General features: G+C 41.1%; 2 protein-coding genes across 2 annotated transcripts in view; one reads left to right on the forward strand and one right to left on the reverse strand.

The window, feature by feature from the left end:
• Positions 1-17,402, forward strand: slc15a2 (solute carrier family 15 member 2). The gene is made up of 22 exons (XM_023404488.2): positions 1-286; positions 2,691-2,778; positions 3,396-3,537; positions 3,813-3,905; positions 4,233-4,332; positions 4,533-4,623; positions 4,722-4,799; positions 6,236-6,318; positions 6,462-6,545; positions 6,660-6,749; positions 7,466-7,510; positions 7,740-7,775; positions 9,551-9,639; positions 10,246-10,327; positions 10,878-11,003; positions 11,861-12,025; positions 12,296-12,342; positions 12,475-12,582; positions 13,109-13,208; positions 13,299-13,442; positions 14,063-14,167; positions 15,567-17,402. The coding sequence occupies exons 1-22, from the start codon at positions 278-280 to the stop codon at positions 15,774-15,776; spliced, it is 2,115 nt and encodes a 704-aa protein (XP_023260256.1). The 5' UTR covers positions 1-277; the 3' UTR covers positions 15,777-17,402.
• The window catches only part of hspbap1 (hspb associated protein 1), a 13,058-nt gene continuing 11,231 nt past the window's right edge, over positions 17,373-19,199 (reverse strand). Inside the window, exon 8 of the mRNA XM_023404489.2 lies at positions 17,373-18,632. Coding sequence (XP_023260257.1) covers positions 18,024-18,632 — 609 coding nt within the window. The 3' untranslated portion in view covers positions 17,373-18,023. The remainder of the gene's footprint in view (positions 18,633-19,199) is intronic.

Consider the following 19,199-nt stretch of genomic DNA (forward strand, 5'->3'; position numbering starts at 1 on the left):
ATCTTCTTTTTTCTTGTTGTTGTCTTGGTTGGAGACTCTCCCTCAAGAAGTGAAGTCTGTGCAGGCGCACTGCAGTTCCTCAAGCAGCAAGTTGGGGGGGTTTTATGGTGGAATATTAACTTTTAAGTCTGCTTTAAAAAGCACAAGTGATCGAGGTTTTACATTCGTGCCGTCGGTTCGCAGAGCAGAGCAGGAGTGGGACGGACTTGGATGTCAGTCAGGATCTCCCGATGCAGCAGTAAACATCCACAAATCTCTGCAGCACATTAAAGGCAACATGACCAAGGTAAATATATGCAAAGTTTTTGTGGCGCATAGACTGAGTCGTTCAAGTTGTTTAGATGTGTGTTTTGGTTGTTGAAAAGTTTTTAAAAATCATTTCAATCCATCGTAGTGTAAAAAAAAAAAAAAAAACCGCACCGAGTCTGGCTGGAACTTACGCGTGGACACGTGGGAGCGGAGGGCGCTTCAAGTCTTTCTAAAAGTGATTTGTGAAAGTTTTTTTTTAGTCAGACAAGCGCTGCATGCCGTGTGTTGCAGTGTCAGACAGTTAGGATCTTTGCTCTGCACACACTTCTCACTGAGGCTTTACATTAAACTGGTGGTGGGATGATGCAACAGGCGCATCATCTAAAATCCAAAAGGAAAAAAAGAAAAAGAAAAAAAGAAAGAGGCTCCAGGCGAGGGATGTTAGAGCCACAAGTAATCCTGATGAACGGATAGTGACAGCAAATTGTCTTTTCACCCCACGCAACTGATTCCTGTCATCCCTAGAGGAAGCTTTGCAGAATCTGTGCGCGCACTTTTGCTTTGAAATCCTCCAGGTTGTTTTTTGGAGCGACACTGACAGAGGAAGACTTCACGCTCCGTTTAGCAGCTGTGATCATATCACGCATGCGGTTCACTCACTTCTCTGTCGCGACACATTTCCATATTTGCCAAGTAGCTACTTTGTGGAGACCCTGTGGAGAGTGATTACATTCACCTCCGTTGTAGTGGAGCTGGAGGCAGAGAGCTCAGAGACGGATGTCACAAAGCCGAGACAAACACGAGCCAAGGCGCTGTATGTGCACGAGCTGGTTACCGCTACAGGGGTGTGGGAATTTTTTTTTTGTAGCATTTCCACAGTATAAAACCCATGACAAGCAGGGATGCATTGATCCAACTTTTTTTCGGTATCATTTCCTGCTTTTTCCCTGATTTAAAATCATCTCCCTGTGTGAAACTCTGTGTTTCAACATGAGGCAACATGAGGCCAGACATGGTTGTGGCTCAGAAAACTGAGTCTGCATGACAGAGAAAACACTGACTTCCATAATGACAAAGAGAAACTGTATGTGGATCGATGAGCTGCACCAATGCCGGATCAATGCATCCGCCAATTACAAGTTAAAGTCCAACAATCCACGTCTTAATGATTTTAGCATCAAACGGTGCTCAGGTTTTAAAAGTGGGAGAATATTCAGGTTAGGATTTTTTCTTTTTAAAGTTTCATTTATTCATAAGTGAACATACTGCAATTAATTATTTTCATTGCTGGATAATCTGTTAATTATGTTTAGATTAACTTGAGCTGAGATAACAGAGGTAATAGAAACGTGTTGAACGCTCATAACAAATTCCAGGAACCCCCAAGATCACGTCTGAAAGATTTTGAACTGATGATAGAAAACAAGGAAAAGCAGCAGGTCTTCACCTCCGAAGCCGGAGCTAGATCTGTTTGACATTTCATTTTGTTTTATTTGGAACATTCATTCATTTCACAGTCAATATTTTACACAGTATCAGTATTCCTGCGAATAGATTCACTCAGCCAGGATTTGCAGTCCGTTTGAGAGCCAGGCTCTTTCAGATGTTTTCAACACTAGCTTTAATGATTTACTATTGAACAAGAGAAGCTTTCACTTTAGATACTACAACGAAATAACAGAGAAAAGAAAAAGAGAAAGGCTCATGAGCAAGCTGCACATTATACTCTCCCTAATTTCTGTAATGTAACTAAGAAAATGAATCTACTTTCTTTCCAGGTGTTGTGTTGTTGGATAGTGTCATCTGTAGCAATGCATCACATATGAACTCTTTAGCATAAACTTCATTAGTAAAATCTTTGTCTGCAGAAAAACTGCAAGTTAAAGACGTCATTAAAAGTTAAAAATATAATTTCTCATATTAAAATTACTTCAGCAGCAGCATAAAGTTGCATAAAATGAAAAATACACATGTAAAGCTAGAATTCAGTCAAATACACAATTACAACAATAAAACCAATGTAAACAGTAGAAATGTAGGTACAACAGATGAAAACTGATAATCTGTTACAGTTACTTGTTGTCTGTGCAAGAAATATGAGCATATATTGGACTTTTTGCATGATCATGATCGGAAGCCTTAAAGTTTTGTGTAACTTCTATATCTGCACAATGATTAACTGGAGTATTTTATGAGTGCCGGACTAACAGGAGGTATGTATCTGCCACATTCCTCTCGTTCCACGGCCAAATACTCATCGAATCTCGGTCAGATGGTGAAACCATCGATTGGATCAGCAAGTTTTAAAAAAAATATTTGACCAAGATAAAAGAGATAAGATAACGGATTATAGATTTACTGTCAGAGGGGTTGTTTTAATAATGTACATACTGTAAGTTGTGGTTGATTCTCATCCTGTGAACAAACTTTTCCTCTTCTAGAAACTATGTGGGACCAATTACCCGACCAGCATCTGCTTCATAGTGGTGAATGAGTTCTGTGAACGCTTCTCCTACTATGGCATGAAAGGTAAGAAAAGATTCTGTTTTTTTTCTGCACATCATGTGGAAGCATAGATTTGACCTGAACAACAGGACTCTACATTGACAGAGTAGCTTTAGGGTCTTTTCACTGTGAAAAGTCCTTGACACAAAGTCGATTGATCATCGATGCTCAGCTTGTTAAACCAGCGAACAGGATGCGAGTCCAGCAGAACAACATGACAGAGAGCCTGTAATGGAAGATAAGGATCTTCCCCTCACATGACCTCACTTCTTCTCACATGTCTGTCACATTACTGTTGCTTCACACACACACACACACACACACACACACACACACAATTGTAAACATGCCACGCAAGAAAAACAATTTCCTGTTGAGCAGCTAAATCACGTCTGTTCCAGATGAAGTGGATTGATTTTATATTTAGTTGTAAGAAATATTCATTAAGCAGACACATTACAATGTGTTTCATGCATCGACAACAATGATTTGACCAGTGATGGATTATGGGACACTGGGAGTTTGATTGATAAACTTGATACGCGGTCGTCAAGGTGTTGCTGACATGTAATGAGCGATCAGTCTTTTTGTGGTAGTTTCCGTCCCTTGCATTGGGCTCATGCTCGTGTGTCTGTTGACAGCGGTGCTGACGCTCTACTTCCTCACCTACCTCCACTGGGACAAGGACCTCTCCACCGCCGTCTACCACGCCTTCAGCAGCCTCTGCTATTTCACGCCCTTACTGGGAGCTCTCATCGCTGACTCCTGGCTCGGAAAATTCAAGTGAGTCCCCCGTCTCCTTCATCCCCAAATGAACTCACCCGAATTCACTAAACACAGTGATACCAAGCCATGCGAATAGTTTTTACTTTTATGTGCAGAGCTTTTGAGATTTTGCGTCTGTTTGCAATACGTCATTCAACCCGGGAGCTTTGTTTAAATTCTGTAACACAGCGTCTTAGTGGAGATGAATCACTCCGACCAAACATACACACGGATCTTGTATAATAACAAGAGTGCAGCTCTGAATGCACATAATCACAGTTTGCTCCCAACAGGACCATCATCTACCTCTCCATTGTCTATGTGATCGGCCATGTGGTCAAGTCGGTCGGAGCCATTCCCACTGTGGGAAACAACAACATGCACATGTAAGTTATCTGCAGCTGATACAGAGCAGCCACGGCCACAGGGCAGTGCTGCTGGAGGTGTCTGTCATCAGGTTGAGCCTTTTTTATTTCACTTTGAATCACTCAGCATATCAGAGGTGCGGGCAGTGAATCAGTGTCAGTGTCCAAAGATGTTTAATTTACAATTAAATAAAACAGAAAAAAACCCAAAAGAAAAGTGGAATCAGCAAATATTTCACATTTTTGCTTGTTGACTTTGATTTGACTTTGACTTTTCAGTGCTAGAGGGAATAGACACTTGATATCCATATCCATTCCAGCTGCATTAGCTGTGTGTTTGTGTTGCAGTGCTCTGTCCATGGTCGGTCTGATATTCATAGCCTTCGGCACCGGAGGAATCAAACCCTGCGTGTCAGCGTTTGGAGGAGACCAGTTTGACGAGGAGAACGTGAGGCGCCGCACTTCCCTCTGTAGTTGGAATAAATGAAAGCAGTTTAGCTTTTAACTTCTCTGTGAAATGAGTTAAGAAAAAAAGAAAAAGAAAGATTCAGCAGAAATCAGCAGTGACTTACACGTTACAAAATCTGGTATTTACCAAAGATTCAGGCAAAAACAAAATCCCTGATGATTGTTGTTGGTCACCTCCAGGTCAGCGAGAGGCAGAAATTCTTCTCCATTTTCTACATGTCAATCAACGCTGGGAGCCTCCTGTCGACTGTGATTACACCCATACTGAGAGGTGAGCATTCACCGTCACAGTGTTGAGGAACCTGGCGGGTCCACCGTGTGACTGACATCAGCGCGCTGATGGCGTTAATGCTGGATTTGCTCCTGCAGGTGATGTGCAGTGTTTCGGTGGTGACTGCTACGCTCTGGCCTTCGGGGTTCCTGCGGGTCTGATGGTCGTGGCGTTAGGTGAGCCTTCATCCACCTGCAACATCCAATCAGATGTCTCCTACATCACCTACACAGTAGTGTCTATATAAAACTCTCAATGACATTCTGTACTTTGTGTTTTGTGCTAATGAACTAATGTTAGCATGCTAACTAAGATGGTGACTATGGTAAACGTTAGACCTGCTAAACATTAAAACGGTAAGTGAGTAACAGTAAAGAGATGAGACGTCAAGAAGGCAGTAAATGTTGAACTGGAAATCACATCATTATAATTCCTAGTCAGAACGAGACACATGAAAATGCCAGCTTGCTTTTTCTGGAGCTTTCAGCTGTATCACACTGTTTTCATCACCTCGTGGGATTTGCTCAGTTGTCAAACAGGTGTATCTCAAGATCCATCTCTTATCACAACTTGGCAAACTTCATCCTCTGATGAAGACCATGTGATGAGGTTGAAAGCTCTGGAGTTGGGATTGTTTGGTCAAATTCTTTTACACTTCAAGACGAATGAGGGTAAAAATATACAGCCTATAACACATTTACGCACTTATGTTTCTACTTATCTGTGAAAAGAGGTATTGATAATGCTATAGCCAATATCAGCTGATAATGTTTATATCAGTGGAGCTCTGCTACCGTCCAATCAGTGTCCTGGATCAAATCAGTTAAACCCTAAATACTGTAGCTGCTGGAGTGATTACTGTGAATGTATGCAAGCTGTATGGATGCAATATGCAAATCTGCCACCAAAGAACATTTATTTTTCTCAGAAAAAAATAAAACGAAACAAAAATGTTTGCCTCCAGGAAATGAATAAAAACACCAGGCTGCAGTGCGATGCCCTAATTTGAATATTTTAACCATCAGTGTCTGAATTAACTGTCACATTTCAGAGTCTAAGCTCGGTTCAGGCTGCGATCTGCATGCTGAGAACATGTTTGTACAGTATGAAGTCCGGCTTTTGATGGGCCGGGCTTCCTGTTGATTAAAGCCCCTCAGCATACGTCCTGACAGTCAGTTGTCTCTGCCTCTGAATCCCCCGTCACCTCTGATCCTTGTGTGTGATTCATGCTCGCTCGCCCCGCTCGCTGTGAAAACAAACCGTGCTTTTACTACTGGAGGGGCCGTGCACAGATCACAGCGACGAGTTTGAGAGAGGGGCTTCAGCGTTTAGAGGCCTGAAGTGTGTTTACAACATGTGAGAATTTATTACCCCCGAACCCCCTTTTTTTCAAGGCAGTGTAAAGGGGCAAACACTTCCTTAAAAGGTAAACTACTGCTAAATTCTGCTCTTTTGTCTGCACCGTACCTCAGCTTAATCTGTGGAGTTATTACTATGCGCTGATATGAGGCAAATGGAGAAACTGTTTGCACAACAGCTGATCCATTTCCAACATAAACAGTTTTTCTTCACTTCTCCAGTTGTAGTCTAACTCCTCATCCATCTTGTGTAGTTGTGTTCATAGTCGGCAGCGGGATGTACAAGAAGAACCCTCCCCAGGGAAACATCCTGTTGGAAGTCTGCAATTGCATTGGAGTGAGTAATCTGGCCGGTTGTCCCCAGTCGTATCAGATGATTTATTGAAGTTTATTTACTATAAAGATTCATTTTGTGCCGTAATAATGGTATGAATTACACTGTTTCTGCCTTTGTCTCTGGTATTTACTTTTGGCGTGCAGTTTGCCATCAGAAACCGCTGGAGGAGGGCGAAGTATGAACCCCAGAGGAAGCACTGGCTGGACTGGGCTGAGGACAAGTACTCGGTAACAAAAGGACTTTTCCTGACAATTTCGTTGGAAAGGTCAAAAAAAGAGCGTTTGTGTTGGTGTTTTTCGGTGTATCGATAATCCATCCGGTGTGCGGGTTTGTGTTAACAGAAGCGTCTGATCCAGGAGATTAAGATGGTGCTGCGGGTTTTGGTGCTCTACATCCCGCTGCCGATGTTCTGGGCTCTGTTCGATCAGCAGGTACGTGAAGACAAGCGACTTATCAACTTATCAAGAGTCATGTTAATGTGATCAATAGTTCAGCTGTGTCCAACAGCTCTTCCCAGTCTTTATGCCGAGCTAAGCTAACAGGCTGCCAGCTGATGTGATTTTAAACGTATTTGCCAAAATGTCAAACTGTGGCCTTAAAAATAAGAAGCAAGAACAGAGTTTAATGCCCTCAGAATAATGTCAATGATGCTATAATCACATACACATTTGGAGACGTAGGGGAGCTTTATTTTGTTATTCTTAGTGTGTAGTATGTGGTTTGGTGATGGCGGATTAATTTTACTGGTAAAAAAAAAAGTATGAAGAGTTTTTAAGTGTTGAATCAAGTATCATGTTCAGTTCCTGTTGACTGTGTTCATACGTGACCATTTTTCTCAGTCAGCACAAGGTCAAGGTCATGGTGTCATAGCTCTCTTATTCAGTCCCTTAACTATCTGTTATCAACTCTGGCCAACACTCAACTCAACCTTCTGATTATGGAAAGCCTCAAAGCCACAATCAACATTCCTGAATTTCATTCTCCCCGAACTCGTTCTTCACTCAAAACTTAAACTAACTGTCAAAACAAACACACGTCTTCCTCGGGAGGTGAGTCAAATGTTCCTCGTCAGGAAAACAAACAAAACGAGTCGGTTCATGTTGTTGCCTGAAAACACACTAACAATCAGTGTTCTTCGCTGTTGCAGGGTTCCCGTTGGACACTTCAAGCCACGAGGATGAACATGGCTTTTGTAAGAGTTTCCTTCCATGAAATAACACTGTTGAAAAAAGCTGATAACATCTTTTATTATTGCACTTTGATATCAGTTTGTGGGTCCTGTAAAACAGATCTTCGTAACGATCGGCCACTTTATTTCAGTAAATGCCATCAGTTTATGGCCTTATTATCAGGTTTAGATTTACGAAGTTAAAGTTTAAGTGGCTGTCCTGCTCAGATCAATTGATGTTGTTTTATTACAGGGAGATTCCTTCAATGTTCAGCCCGACCAGATGCAGGTATGTGCAGCTCCACCTCTTCTCAGTGGGATCTAGTTTTTGTGTCCATAAGCAACGATGTATGACAAGAGAACAATAAAGAAGATTGAACGTCTTAAACTCCAGTTCTTCCCCGACTATATCTAATATATTCTGTATCAGTTTCATCCAACTCTTCATTGAAGCTTCATGATGAGGGGTCAAAGTTCATTCTTTTCCAAATTTTATTTAAAAAAAAGCCTCTTAGTACAATCTCACTTATACTGCAACATGCCCAGTAACCTGAGAAAACAAAGTGGCTGTGATGAAGCATTTTTTAAAGTGTGTACGTATGCGTGTGTGTGTGTGTGTGTGTGTGTGTGTGTGTGTGTGTGTGTGTGTGTGTGTGTGTGTGTGTGTGTGGGGTCTGGTTAACTCTCATACTTTCATTGTTTAACTTGTTTGGAGCAGTGGTTAAACTACACTGCATTCTGTAAGTATTTGGACAGTGATTCATTTTAAACCCAATGTCCTGCAGAACAGAGTTATAAAAAAAAAAATGTAATAGCTCTGTACCAAAGTGAATAAAATAAGGATTGAAAATCCAACAATGGTCTCACCCGAGCTGTGTATTTTTCAAAGTGCTAAAATCATAAGATGTCCTGTATGGGATGGCAGGTTACGTTTTCTTCACTCAGTTATAAAACACTCTTTCGAAAGACATGTATGTGGTTGTGGCCGTGTCCTAAAGAAAAATAGCTACGAGGTTAAAGGCTGACTTGAGCTTTAGATTGAAGCTGTTTACATCCACATCAGCCTGTTTATACACAGTCCTAAATGAATTGGACAAGTTAAAAATAAACTTAAATAAAGGCATCATGCGTAAATGTTCGGTGACATCTGCAGACACGGGGCGTCTGTCCTGTGATGCCCTGCAGCCATCGTCACTTCAGTCAGGAACATTGTACTTCCTGATGTGAATGTTTGCCTTATCTGTCGCTGTGGGATCATTGTCATCCTAAAACTGGAGGGCTGACAATGACAAGAAAAGAGTCCAGTTGTGCTGGCATGGATGAAAACACCCTCAAACACCCCTAAAGCTCAGCCGTGTTGCCTCATAGTCATTGTTTAACTTCAAGTCCTCTGATCCTCCTCAAACCTTTTCACATCCAGGACCCTTAAACTGACACGAATGAGACCACAGACCCCCATGTGATAAGATTTTGTCCCTGATTTTGTCCAATTGGGTTTTTGCTTTTAGATATTTTATAACAGAAAGTGTTTGAAACCCATGACCAACATTCTTACATTCTGTCATTGTGTTACTTATGGAAAACATTAAATATTATAAAATTCTCCCCTTTTTGCTGGAGACCTTCAGGAAACCCCCTCAATGACCCCTGGAGGTCCCTGGAACCCACCTTGAGAACCACTGTGCAACACAATAATGTGTTACTGTCCAAATACATATGGACTATAGTGTATAACTGGTTTATACTCAAAATGAGGAACCCGCCATCCAGCCAGAAACATGTATTTTTTCATGTCCGTGGTATAAATGGATGTTGTCATCAACACATTTCCCATAGTGCACTAGAGACGACTGATGTTTGATTTGGCGAGTGATGCTGTCATTCTCATGAAAACACTTTTACAGCTGTCTATCACAGCGATCTCATCACTGGTGATATGGAATTAGAGCCCCTGTTAGTCTCTTTATTCTTGTGTAACTTTAACCTTTATGATTTTACGAGTTTTACGGAGCTTTTTATGGAGTCGTTTAACGGCGTGTTTTCGTTCCTTCCCTGGTGTTGTAGATGTTGAACGCTCTGCTGATTCTCGTCTTTGTGCCCATCTTTGACCTCATCATATATCCGCTGGTCGCCCTCTGCAGAATCAACATCACGTGAGTGGAAGCCTGTTGTTTTGGATACGTCCACCTTTATTGCAGACATGAGCATTTAAGAAGCCTCTTAAACTCGGAAAAGGAGCCATGTGACCTTTAATTTATCCCCCAGCAATACGCCGCACGTACACAAACATACTGTACATTTACAATTGTAAATCTGATGAGTGGCTGATTCATGCATGTGGAGCACACAGCACTTTTATTTTCCATGGATTGCCACAGTTTACTGAAAAATAAGTGATCACATTTCAGCACTTATTCATCCGAAGAATTGAACTAAAACAACTTTCAAATGTGATTGCACACACACACACACACACAAATAGTGCAGAGCTCTTTCGTAATTTATGATTTTATTCATGTTTTTTATAGAATAGCTCAGGCTGTAAAAGACACATTTGCAACAGATGGCATTGGGTCAAAACAAGTGGTGAGGCAGTCTCTTATCAGGCAGATCAGTGAGGACACTGATGTGGAAATCACTACTGATTTATAAAGTGATAAAGCCTGACTCTCAGAACAGTAAACAGGCACTGGGCCTATAGTCGTGAAGGGTATATAAAAGTGTTGACTGTCTGTCACTGACTCTCTCTGCCCCTCCAGGCCTCTGAGGAAAATGGCCACGGGGATGATTTTTGCAGCGCTGGCCTTCTGCGCGGCCGCACTGGTGGAGGTGAACGTCGTGGTGCGTATGAGCAGCAATCATGAATCGTCTCGTTACAGAGATTAAAAGGCACTCACCAAAACCATTGCTTACTTACACGCTTAGATCGAGCAGCTACAACACATGAAAACACCTGCACACAGACTGACTTCTACAAATCCTACACATCCTGGAGAAACTGAGCTGTCCTCATGGTTCGGTTACTACACAAACTGTCACAACCTCACCCCCCATTTATTTTTGTCTGATGTCTCATACTCTCAGCAGCTGGCAGCTGGAATTAGAGCTGTCTTCATGAGGTTAATTTGAAATCATGCTGGCAGCTTGCAGGCATGTTCTCTATGTTGGTCCATCAGTCGGTCCACCGCTTTGGTCCAGACAAAAAGGTGTATGTGTATTGTAAGAACAATTACATTTATCCTTAATTTCTTCTGTTTTAATCCCAATGTAATGTTTGAATATATCAAAAAAAGTGAGACCTCTGTGAACCACAAAAAGTGCTATATAAGTCTTTGTAATACAATAATAGCAATTTCTTTCTATAATACTAATTTTCCGCTCCATCTGATAGAAAACTGTGGTGGATCCTGCACCTGAAGGGAGCTGTCTCCTACAGGCCTTCAACCTGGTAGAAGGTAATGTCAGTGTGAAGATCCCTGGCAGCGACCTGTTTCCAGACCCCATCCGATGCCGTCAGGTAATCACATGGGAGGAGGGAAAAGCAACTTTTTTTATCCGTGTGGACGCAGGGCAGCAGACATTTCCCAGTGACCAGGCCTTCCTCAAATTCATACTGTTTTTTTTTTTGTCTGCTTTTGCATTTCAAACACAAGTCTAGACTCTAAATTTACCAGAGGTCTGAGAATGTGAGAGTGTGTTTGTCTTGTGGGAGAGTGTGTGCAGAGTTTATCACCTCTTCACTCAGTAATATTAGCTTTATTTAACCGCTGAGATAAAATAAAAATATGAAGGGAATAAACAGGGATCACAAAGACACATAGCTTATAAGATCCAAAGGACAGTATAAAACTATAAGCACCCAGTGTACCATAACACACACACACACACACACACACACACACACACACACACACACACACACACCAAAAAAAAAAAGCACAGCAATTAACAAGGCACACAAAAGCCAGTTGGCTCATGATGAATGTGCTGTTTGTGTTTGTCTTTGGCAAAACCCTTGAGACATTTAAAACTTGTTTTGTCTGTCTTAACAGTTTGCATTTACATTTTAATGAACCCACGAAGCTAAAGTTGTTTACCAGCTACTGTCAGAGCCTCTAGCTGTTCGACAGAAACATTTTGGAGATTAGGACGCTTCTTTCTGTCTTTGCTCAACTGTTAAATTTTACAACTTAATTTAAGGAAATATGTAATATGAGGTTTATATAGTTCTATACTCTAAACAATATTAATAAACTAGTTCAACAGAGAAAAATCATCTAAGGCTTAGTATATTGTATTTCATTCTCTTTTTGTCAGAGATTATTTTCAAGCAGTGAAAGAACCTGAACATTAACTCCCTGGTCTCTGTGTCAGGACCCTCCTGAGTATGAAACGCTTCCACTGGGGGCGTCCAGCAAGGAACTGATCATCGAAGTCACCTTAGACGGAACAACTTCAAGGTGTAACCTGATGTTTGAACAAGAAATGGCCTACAGTCTCATCCTGTACCCCGAAAGTAAAGAGATCCGGTGCAAACTCGTGAGTGCCCCTGAAAATTGGTTCCAAAGTCTTTTTAATAGTATTAAATATTCATGACTAAATAAGGAACAATTGAAAATTTAAAGTGAAGATCCTTGGGTATTATTTAAACCCAAGGATCTGGTTGTGGTTGTGATTCGATCAGGTTTGATTTGACTGTTTTCCTGGCAATTATTATTTATGATTATTAATAATATTCAACCCCATTGGCACTGAGTGTAACAGCACAAATGAGTTCAGATATTATTGTGTGTTTTATTCGTCATCCAGGTGAAAGACTTCATAATGAAAGACACAGAAGGGAATCCTCTTCTCAGGTAAAATATTTAATATAATTTAAATTTGAATGTAATTCGGCTTCAAAATAAAAATTTCCTCGTAGGTCGACTTGACCAACTTGATTAATCGGTTACATTTGATCATGAGTTCTTATAATTCAAATTGAACAGGTTCCTCAACACACAAGCAGAAGCTCTAAACCTGACGGTGGGAGATGTGACCTTCCACGTGCCCTCTGGTTACAGCATGTCTGCTAACAAGACTGTGGACCGGGGAGAGTGAGTACAACTCATGTTGACAGTTGTGTTCAGTGTAGACCTTTTGTATTTGTGCATCTGCTCTTTGACTGTGCCAGAGTGGAGCACTGGAATCCATCTTGGAACTCGACTCAGACTTGACCTTGATGACTCTGACTCAGATAACGGAGACTCGACTCAGACTTGGACTCGGACTCGAACACTTGAAACTCGAGACTCGAGGTTTAGAGACTTGACTGCGGTCTCGGTTGGAGGATTCTTGCTTTACTTCCTTTACATTTAACAAGAGGATCTGTTGTTCATGTTGTTGTTGTTCAAAGTTATTCATGCAGAAAATGAACAAGACTTTTACTTCCAGAACCATGGATTCCTGCATTAACTCCCACTTTGCAGCGATTTAAGTAAATCCCAATTAGGCCTCAATTAAATAATTTAAATATGTGTTATATGACTTTTTAATTTAGTGTAGATCGCTACTAGTCAAATCATGTGTTCTTGTTCTTTTCTAATTCATGTCATCCTTTATGCACCTCCTGCCTCCGGGTAGATACTCAGATGTCACGTGCAGCCCACAGACAGAGAATTGCTCTCATCTTGACGTGGGCCTTCTGGACTTTGGAGCTTCCTACACCGTCATACTCACTGAGGTCAGGACACCTGTCATGCAAATAGCATTTTATACAAAGATTTTAAAAGTCTTCCATACTCATGACATCACCTCTGTGTTGCTTTGGCAGAAATTGGGTAAAATTGTGACTGACAGGATGGAAGATGTGAAGGCCAACGATGTGCACATTGCCTGGCAGATCCCCCAGTACGTCCTCATAACTGCTGGAGAGGTCATGTTCTCCATTACAGGCCTGGAGTTCTCCTACTCACAGGTTTGACATTATAATACTTCACTCAGCTGCATGTGAAACTCTATGAACGTCTGATTATATAGTCTGTACGCTTTCTGTCCTGGATCAGTGCAAGGCAAGGCTTTTTTGTTAAATGAATTCCAACAGGCGCCAAATTTCTCAGCAAAAAGGTTTCAAAACATCCATAGAAATGAGTGTTTAAAACACACTGAGCATACAGATGGACAGTGGAGAATAGCATTATGCTACTGAAGTAGTTTGAAAACTTTCTATGGCCATTTTGATACTTTTTTTGGAAAGGAATTCATTATAACATAATCACATTTTCAAGAATTCAAGCCCACAGGGACTGAATGTGTGAGTGAAATGATTGAGGTTTAGGCCTTTGACGATCCCATGGAATCAATAGTTAATCAGTTGTGCCTATTCTGTTAAATTAAACTCCTTTTGTCTCTGTAACTTTTATCCTGTTGGTTTAAGACTTAAGACTGTTTGATGTCCCACACCAAATAACAAAACAGAAATATTTTGTCACGTTTAGGAAGTAATATGCCATTTCACTGAACCTCTAAAGATTGTATGATCCCAAAGCTGCTTGATGTCTTTGCTCTTTACTCACACTGGATTTGTGTTGCCTCCAGGCTCCGGCCAACATGAAGTCAGTCCTACAGGCAGGCTGGCTGCTCACTGTTGCATTTGGGAATGTGATCGTGTTGATCGTGGCGGAGGGGGCGGGACTGGAACAGGTATGATTTCATTGGGCATTATGGGAGACATTAAAAACTGTACTGAAACCACAGTCAACTGACCTTTTGTATGAAATACTTTTAAGGCTGAAATATTACTTGTTGTAAATAGTCACAGTAAAGTGTCAGTTCAAAAAGCCGCATTTCTCACTTCCCTCCAGTGGAATCCAGCCATGCAGTTTTGTTTTTATCTATCAAAGTTATCTTTTGCACCCCAAGACAATGAAGATGAACTTCATTTGAACTTCAACATTAATCAGCAGTGCATCTTCCCAGATCCAGTTACTGTGGATGACCTGGTTACTCTCTCTAAATAGTTCCTAGAGTTAAATTCGAATTTTCTAAATGTCAGTATTGAATCCTTGGAGCGCTGCGAATAAAAATACATGAGTTTCTATCCTTCTAAGGGTAAGTGAGAAAGTGTGTTTTCTTTTTGGCTGGACCGCAACAGCTGGACCAGCCCTGTAATCTGGAATGTCCCCGACTGACTGACTGATTGTCTGACTGACTGATCATATTTCCACCACTGGTCAGCCAAGTGCTTCATCACTGTTAGGGGGGTGTTTACAGCTTGCAGTGTGGCTAATTTTAGATTCTAGAGCTACAGACTTTCTTCAGACAAGACTGGGTATAAACTTAGCACATGGCTGAAATTTGAAATGGTTACAGGTAAGTGTTGAGTTTATATTAACACATAACGCAGTAACTTTAACATGGCAAACGAGGGCGACTGAAAACGAGGCTTCGTACTAAAATGCCACTATGAGCTATTATACATATCAAGCCGAGGGAGTTAGAAATAAAGACGTGCCTCAAATAAAAGTGTTACATTCTGGAGTTGAGGGAAATAAAGGCTAAACTATTGTGGATCCCAGACGGAGGCTGCGTGCTGTGTGAGAGACAAAATAAGAAAGATATTGTGTCGCTTCTAACTTTCTCTCCGAGCGATCGCTTTATTAAGTAAATATAGCTGAAATCACAGCTCAGTCTTTGACTTTAATTTATGTGTTTGGTAATTTTGTCAGTTGCAGTCACAGGTATAAAATCAGGATTTGACCATGGCTGCTCCAGCTATACTCTAGGTTTTGACCTAGTCTTGTTTTTTATAATTTGTGAAAAACTTCCTTTTCCTTTGTAGTTTTTTTTTGTTATAACTCTCAGCTTTTTAAATCCCTGCATTGCTTATAATCACTGTAACAACTGAAAATGTGACATTCAACTCTTAAAAAGGCCTTTTTATGACTTTGTCTTAAATAAAACAAACATCTACTAAAACCTGTTACTATAAAACATTACATGCCTGTAACATTCCTTCTCTAGAGTTCAGCAAACCTCAGCAGTGAACTAAATCTTTCTCCACCCAGCACAGTTCACATGCTAACTCTATTTGTCGTCACAGTGGAAAGAGTTCCTGCTGTTTGCCGGCCTGCTGTTGGCCGTCTTCATCATCTTCTCCATCATGTCCTGCTTCTACACCTACGTCGACCCCGATCAGCTGGACAAGATTTACCTGGAGGACTCAGGGAAGGAGGAAGATGATGATGACAACATGAAGAAAAAATCTAATGAGGTGCAAATGAACAAAAGGGGGAAGAGCACCAGATTGTAATTGTGCCGCCAATGTCTTCGCTGCAGCTGATTAGATTTGGCTACAAAAGGTGAAGTATTGGATCAGTTAGACACGCAGCTATCATGTGAAGGTACCGTTTTTAATTCAGTTTCTTGTCATGTTTTTGTTTTAAGCTACTTTTTGTGAAAATGAAGCACTGAGATGTGATTGTCGGGACATTTCTTGTGGTTGGAAGCGCAGTATTTGTTTGTGACATCATTCGATGTATTCTCTGAAACCTTTAACACTCCAGTCACTTCAAGATTTAAAGGCTGAGAACAGGAATGAATTTTTCCTAAATCAGACTGAATACATGACATAGTGTTTAAGACAGGCACAATATTGTGTGACTTCCCACAGCATGATCAATAGTGTTATTACAAATGAATGTCAGATATTGTATTCTGTATATATTTGTTGCGTATTAACTGCATGTTGGAACGATATATTTTCTACGATGCTGAATAATAACTACAGACCATCTTGTATGGGATCACACCGGTCGCACTAACAAACATCTGTCCGCAGATGTGCACACCTGCAAAAGTACACAAATCGCCTGCACTAGGTGTCTCCAGAACCACATTTTGCCACGATGACACACATATATAGACAACACCAGCCACACGCTGGTAATTATAACCTACACGGTCTGACAGCACATGTTGGAGAAGTGGTTAAGTTTACATTGTGCGCCTATAACAATAATATTAAAGGAAAATAGTTATTAGTGGTGTGGCACATCGTAAGCCAATAATTAAAAATTCAGCATATGTATTACCTATGTATACCATTTATTGTGATTTACCTTATTGGTCCTTCAGTTGCAGGTGGGGATTGTTATGAATAGATCCATATTATTCGCTTCACAATGTTTTCTTATCTTCTGGTTTGAGTTTTGGAAAAAACAAAGTTTGTGACAGAGTCCTTGAATACATCACCAAGAAAAACAGTGCCTGCTTGCAACTGCATTGACATACAGTACTTTAAAATAGTTCACTGTGAAAGTTTCAAGTCTTTGAAGGTTGAACTGAAACCAGTTATTGCCCTGCAAGTGGGAAATCTAAAAATTGTATGAAAAAAAAAAAAAAAAAGTCAGTATTGTATTGTGTATTTTTCAATCCTGGAAATACTTAACTTTCTCACCGAAGACATTTTTGACATGTCGCAGTAAGAAAAGGACAGGTATAAATAATAAAATTCAGCTGCTCCGGGTTTTCGGGGTCCTGGTTTTGTTTAAGCAGGTTCACTGTCACACTGTCATGACTTCACCGGGACACTCGAATAGAACAGAGCCATTGTTAATGTTGTTAGTAACACCTGAGCCTTTTCTACAGTGACAAGTCAAATGTTTAAATTATGCTGCTCCCTATTCTGTAAAAAAGACTGTTGTGATGCTAAAACCTTTTTTTTTTTTTTTGCGCTGTTGGAAAATTTAATGATTAAATTTTAAATCATCCTTTTTTTCATTCTTCTTAACTAGAACAATTTTCCATCGCACTATATTACACTGAAATTTTAAAATCTGTGATTATCTGTGGTCGGGTGTATAAAACACAATTCGTATTAGAGGAAAACAAAGGACAGGAAGTGACATTTAGCAAATAAAAGATGACATTTATTATATTTGTAGATGCACACCCCTCCTTTGCCTATTCTGAGATGTGTGACCTGTGGCGGCAGACTGTATTCAAACTGACCCGTTTCATTCAGCGCTCCTCACACAGCTCTCATTAATCATCAAACCATTACGATCAGCGCTCTGTGGCTGTTCAATGACAACGCTCATCTAAATGACAAGAGAAACATTTTACAGGAAACAAATGTTCACATCCCTGGAATATCATCTTGCATTGTTTGGCTTATTAGCATACTGAATTGATTTAAGTGGTCATTTTTCTTGCTCTGGAAGAACCAAACAGTATTAGCATGTGCAGGACAACAAAACCAGGAAATGTTTAGAGCCACTCGATGGCGTCAGTCATCGCATTGCAATTAGTTTTGACCATGACATCTCGCATCCGGGGGTTTATCTCAGGACGACCTTGACAGATGAGAGGAGAAAGAAGAGTCGGGTGAAACTCCACGTTAATCTTCATCTTTCCTCCCTCACTTCTTACTGACACCAAAGCATTACAGGAAGCTCGGAGGATGAATGTCTGCGGCGAAAGATCTTTAGGTCTTTTCACGGCTCTAAATCACCGTAAACTCCAGTGAGACTTGTATATTGTGTATGGCAGGTGAATGTTAAAGCTGGGATGGTGCAGTGGTCCTGTGGCTCCCTGTGTGTCTTTCCAGTAGAAGCTCTGTGACACGGGCGATGATATCAGGATGCACCAGGCAGTCTAACAGGTCATTAGTGGTTATTATTGCATGTCTGGATACCTCACAATCCTCTGAAGAGTTCTCTGGCGTCTCATCTGCACAATCACGTGCTCTACACTGGGTCAAGTCGGGGCTACGTTCACGTCTCTCCTGCTGGAGTCTGACAGCAGGTGCGGCCTCAGATCTCCCTGCTGCCTCCGAGCTGACAGTGTCTTCTTGAGATGTGCACGCTCCGTTCCTGGAAGATTTGAACCGCAGATCTTTAGGGGTCACCTCCCTCGCTTCTGGTGAGTCCTCTTGCTGACAGCGCACAGAGATGAGATGTGGCCCAAAGGGAACGCTGAAGGGCACAGAATCCCCCGTCGAATCTCTCTTCTTTCTTATTTGTCCGCTGGAGTCCCGTTTAGCTGGACGGGTGTCTCTTGGGTCCCGGGTCAGTTTGCCGTGGCAGAGGGCCTTCTGTCTTTGCGCACAAGCCCTTACTGCCAGATTCACGTACTGCATGTTCTCATTATGGGATGCTACTCCTTCCTGTAGAAACAGAGCACAGACAAACTGGGACCGAGAGATCACAAGCATGAGCTGCCAGCTAAGTAACCACCTTTCACCTGCGTGTGTTAGGCTGCTATTACATCCAAATGTCAAACGACAAGGCATAGTTTGATTTTGAGGTTTGAATCTAACATCAGGCCTTTCATAAAAATGTTAACATTCTAGTCGCTCTATCACAGAGACATATTTAAAGCCTGTAGGATAGTGAGAGGAAACAAGTGTACAAAACAAAAAGGGCTGGGATGTGTTTGTTTTCCCAAAATATAAAAAAGAAAGCAAAAGAATCATTTCAGAGAATCACATTAAAAACTAATAGGATGTGGAAATGAGTGACTTCAGTGAACCCAAGCGGTGTTTTCAAAAAGAGACACTGCTGCAGACAATAATACGTGCCACAGATTCAATGAAATGAATGGGGTCAAAGTAACAGCCGCGCCGGTTCTCTCATTTTTCTACAAGTAAACATTTGCCATCAGAATAATTTGAAAGAAGAAGAAAGATGCCAAAATCACATAAATATTCTACACACATGGGCTTTACAGCTCA

The sequence above is a fragment of the Seriola lalandi genome, unplaced genomic scaffold, assembly GCF_002814215.2.
Source record: "Seriola lalandi dorsalis isolate HSWRI2012SDOR001 ecotype SW California unplaced genomic scaffold, Sedor1 jcf7180002054245, whole genome shotgun sequence".
Lineage (NCBI taxonomy): Eukaryota > Metazoa > Chordata > Actinopteri > Carangiformes > Carangidae > Seriola > Seriola lalandi.